The sequence below is a fragment of the Gastrolobium bilobum genome, unplaced genomic scaffold, assembly GCF_033153095.1.
Source record: "Gastrolobium bilobum isolate Gb01-03AN ecotype WA unplaced genomic scaffold, APGP_CSIRO_Gbil_v1 utg80639, whole genome shotgun sequence".
Classification (NCBI taxonomy): Eukaryota; Viridiplantae; Streptophyta; class Magnoliopsida; order Fabales; family Fabaceae; genus Gastrolobium; species Gastrolobium bilobum.
This window is the reverse complement of record NW_026895753.1, coordinates 132,971-137,990: the sequence shown is the minus strand read 5'-3', so window position 1 is coordinate 137,990 and position 5,020 is coordinate 132,971. Positions and strand designations below refer to the sequence as shown.

General features: G+C 33.1%; 1 protein-coding gene across 1 annotated transcript; it reads left to right on the top strand.

Moving 5' to 3' along the window:
• The first annotated feature begins 3,334 nt into the window (after positions 1-3,334).
• On the top strand, positions 3,335-4,707 carry LOC133295648 (transcription factor RAX3-like). Its single transcript, XM_061494489.1, has 3 exons — positions 3,335-3,541; positions 3,695-3,824; positions 3,956-4,707. Exons 1-3 carry the CDS (start codon positions 3,406-3,408, stop codon positions 4,698-4,700), a joined length of 1,011 nt encoding a protein of 336 aa, XP_061350473.1. The 5' UTR covers positions 3,335-3,405; the 3' UTR covers positions 4,701-4,707.
• The last annotated feature ends 313 nt before the right edge of the window (positions 4,708-5,020 follow it).

Genomic DNA, 5,020 nt, shown 5'->3' with positions numbered 1-5,020 from the left:
AACCTTCCTCCTAAAATAATATTACTTTATTATTCAAAATTATTAAAATAATAATTTTTATTTATTTTATTTAAAATAAATAATATGATATAGGTTATAGACCTGACATGTAAAAAAGAGCCTATGACTTGCTTTCTAAATAGTTTTTTTAAAAGATTAGGCCTGTTCTATTTGACTATTTGTAATAGGCCAAGTCTGGCCTATTACAGGCTAGGTCGTAAACATCTGTAGGCCGGTCTAGCTCATTTACATCCATACCTGACTGGACAAAACTTTATATTATGTGACTGGACACTAAAGAACTATATATATATATGAGCTTTATTAATCTCATGTAACAGGAGAGAAGCTCTCTCATGTTATAGAGACAATCATGTGTGGGATCCACTCATTTATAGAAAAAGAAAAAGAAATAAAAAAGTAACACGAAAATCGATGTATGAGTAGGAGAGAAAAATGCTCTCCTACAACATAAGAGTATATTTTCCATATATATATATGGGTTCATTTTTTCTGCAGTAAGTCAATACAACGTTGTTTTGGGACGGAAATCATGGTGTTTTTGTAATTTTAATTTATTTCAGGGTTATAATAGTCTTTATATTTATAATTTTTGAGATTTCAATACCAAAACGACGTCGTTTTGGGAATAAATGCAGATAACTTATCTGCTTTAACTGCAGAAACATTTTTCTCTATATATATATATAAAGGGTTCGCTTTTTCTGCAGTTACTGCAGATAAATTATCTGCAGTAAGCCAATACGACGTCATTTTGGGGCAGAAATCATGGTATTTTTGTAATTTTAATTTATTTCAGGGTTAGTCTTTATATTTATAATTTTTTAAGATTTCAATACCAAAACGACGTCGTTTTGAGAATAAATACATATAACTTATCTGCATTAACTGCAGAAACATTTTTTCCATATATAAAATATGAGAAGTATTTTTTATACTATGACCATTCGATTTGCGTGCAATTTTTTATTTAGAATAAATATGGAATCCACCACTAATTAAGTCATAACATGAGAAAATAATTCTCATGCAAGACACATGTATTTGAGAAGTATTTTCTCATATTATGACCATTCGATTTAGGCTTTAACGTTTCTACAGTAAATGTAGATAAGTTATCTACATTCGCTCCCAAAACGATGTCGTTTTGGGTTAAAAATTAAAAAAGTATAATGAAAAAGACTATTATAACACTGAAATAAATTATAATTACAAAAATACCTTAATTTTTGTCTTAAAACGATGTCGTTTTGGGCTCAATGTAGATAAGTTATCTACATTGACTATAGAAAAAGCAAACCCTTCTATTTATGTATAAAACTTTTTTTAAAAATAAGTATAAGATCCACTACTAATTAAGTCATACGGGAAATTGTATATCATTTCGAAGCATATAAAGTTTGTCATTTTAAATGAGAGAAATAGATAAATCATGGGAGAAAGAATGGGTGAATTTTTTTTTTAAAGGTATGAATCCCACCTCTTTGTGAAAGTAAAAGGATATAAGATCTTTTTCCCGTAAATCAAAACATGAGAAAATAATTCTCATGAAAGACGTGTATAAGGCTTTGGATATTCTGTTATGGCTTGGGCTTTGGATATTCTGTTATGGCTTGATCTGAGAGGTAGGTAATGGGAAGCTGGGTAGTGCTCGTCCACTGGTCAGCCTGCTGCCTCGGTTCTCACGGCATTGTTATCATTCATTTGTTCACCAACCAACAAAGGGAGAATAAACAAGTTTCCCGCATAAATTCAATGCTAAGTATTTGCCCTGCTTCTTTTGCTTCTAGAAACTTTATTAACCTTTCGATTTTAGACTAAACGCAAAGAGATGGATTAGACCTTATAAATTTCAACATCATATGGTTTTTAATTTCCTTGCTTGGGTGAAGCTCGGTTGGTGAGTTACTGACCCCGCAAATGAAATTTTCTTTCTTTCTCTCCCTCAAATTCTTAGACACTGTCTTTTTCTCCTTCCCCACCGCAATTATAAATTTCTTAATATTCTTATATTTTTATGCCATCGTCCTTCTTACTACTTTGACTTCTCTGATTCATTTCCATTTACAGTCTATTAAAAACACTATCCTTTAGAAGCAAATGTATATTTCTCTACCCAAAAGTTGTTGATTTAGCGATGATGCAGTTAAACCTCAGAATTTAATTTGCTTAAGGGGGCGGAGAAATTTTTATTTATACGAAAATCTCGATTTTTAAAAATATGATTTTTGTATTCAGTTTATGATAATATCCAAAAATTAAACTTTTAGAAAAGTTCAGTTTGTCAGGAATTCCGAAGAATCTCGTGTACCAAACGCCCCCAACGATTAAAAGATAATGAATTGGATTTATGGGAATTCGTAATATCTGAATAAGGTAAAGAAACACAAACCCAAAAGCCCAAAAGCAAATTAGTACGTCGGTTTAAGATTTCGGACACAAATGATCATCTACCCAAAAAATTGAAATTTTCTCTATTTTTCAAAATTTTGGTTTGGAAAGAAGACTTTTTGGTTTTTGAACGGTCTAAATAGTTTAGGCAATGGTACCTAGCTACACCATGCCCTTCTCAAGTATTTTAGACTGTCTATGTCCTAAAGTGATAAGGGAGTCAACTTGGAAGTTAGAACATATATATTACATTACATTATGACAATCTTCAGATGACAAAATATTCAAAATATTGACAAAAACTACATCATAATTAAATAATTTGCAAAATTGATGAATAATAAAAAAGAATGTAAAAAGAGATGTTTTTCCTCTCCTACTTATACATAAAAGTGTATGAGACTCACTATGTGAGGAGAAGAGAGAAAACAAAATATGAGTCTCACATATTTTATCTATATATAAAAAAAAAATTATCTCCTACGATATAAAAAACATTAAATCCTATTTTTATCCCAATATTGTAGAGAAAGAAAAAAGAAAAATAGTGTAGGAAAAAGATACTGTTCCATGTCAGATGCATGTACAGTAAGGCAGGAAGGGTCACAGGGAATGGACTCCAAAAAGTTGCAAGGAAAATAAAAAAGGACATAGCCCATAGTATATACAACTTAAATTGATTCCAGTTTAAGAAAGACAAGAAGAACAAACCTTATTCTCCTATTCTGGCAATACTAAATTTCTGGAATTTTCAATATACAAATACCTTTCTTTTCTGCCACACACACTATATAAAAATAGTGAGATGGATGTTCTCGGATTCATGTTTATCCCCTCACAGTTTTTATATTAATAATTCTCATTCTCTCTCTCTCTCTCTTTCTCTCTCCTATAATTCTAACTTGGGGATGTAAAGAGAGAAAGGTTATACCCCAATCAATATCAAAAAGCTCAAAGCACCACAACACCAAAACCAAAACCAAAAACAACAACATGGGCAGGGCTCCTTGCTGTGACAAAGCAAACGTGAAGAAAGGTCCTTGGTCCCCAGAAGAAGATGCAAAGCTCAAGTCATACATAGAACAAAACGGCACCGGTGGCAACTGGATTGCTTTGCCACAAAAAATTGGTATTTTTTATATCACACACTACTTTATTCCTAACCCTATTTATTTTGGGTTTCTTTTCTTTTCTTTTCCTTAATTGATTCATTCACATATATTAGAAGCCTAGGACTCATTCAACATAAGAAAATTTCTACATACTTCATTTTCTAAATCAGGCCTGAAGCGTTGTGGCAAGAGTTGCCGTCTAAGGTGGCTAAACTATCTTCGACCTAATCTGAAGCACGGTGGTTTCTCTGAAGAAGAAGACAACATTATTTGCAGCCTTTACATTAGTATTGGAAGCAGGTACATATGATTAGTAGCTAACTAATTAAGAGCATGTGTTGTTTTTTGGTGCAACCGATTGAGTTTTTCTTTTGGTAGCTAAATATATAGATATACACACGTGTGAAACCCTTTGGTTTGTGAACGTATAGGTGGTCGATCATTGCAGCTCAATTGCCAGGAAGAACCGATAATGACATAAAGAACTACTGGAACACGAGGCTGAAAAAGAAGCTTCTTGGAAAGCACCGTAGAGAACAACAGTCACGTAATAGAAGCAACACTGTTAAGCAAGAAAGCAATAATATAAAGAGTGGTGATTGCTTATCCTTTGTTCATGAAAATAATACTCAACAGCCTTATTGGCCACAGATGCCTGTGCTACCATTGCAACCATTTTCATACACAAACCAAGGCCAGTACTGTTTCAACGACCAAGATTCTATTAAAAAGCTTCTTATCAAGCTTGGAGGGAGATTTTCCAATGATTATCATCCTACCCTTAATGGGTTGAATCTTCAATTCTCAGATGGTAGTTCCTCCACGCAACAAATTTATCAAGAACAAGTTCATATAGGCTCTTCTGCTTGCGTTAACACTAGTGTTAACAACAACGAAGTACAATTTAGTGCTGGACTTGACTTGGTGCAAGGACAAAGCAGTTTCACCCCAGAGATTGAGGAAACATTGGTATCTACTAATTATCCACAAAGATTAACTGGGTTGGAGTTCTTCTATGGAGAGGAAGACATGGTGGATGATAAGATAATAGGTTCTACTGCTTGTAGCCAAAGTACTAATTGGGGTGAAACAAGCACACTCAGTTATCAAACTCTCGCTTCGAAATACCAAGGTCAAGGTGTGAGGCAAGAGTTTAGCTACCCTGGGGAGCAATGAAACTCATGTACATTATTATTAATTAACTGCTGGTACTAGCCATTTGTCGCAAAGGGATGCTTGTAATTGATTATGATCATATTTGACAATAAAATTAGTTAGATATAAATAATTTGCTATGTTAATTTGCTTCTGCTCTCGTAGTCTTTCCCATGAAATTGTTGATCCGCTAGTGGCATAGTGTAGTTTCTCTGACTATTGTTTTGTTCTGTGTGTTACTTTGGCTGTCATTTAAATGTCCTCCATTTTCTGACTATAAATTTTGCAGCATGGTACTTAAAGTCAAGTATAGACTATATAGTTCATCTTAGGCTCTGAAA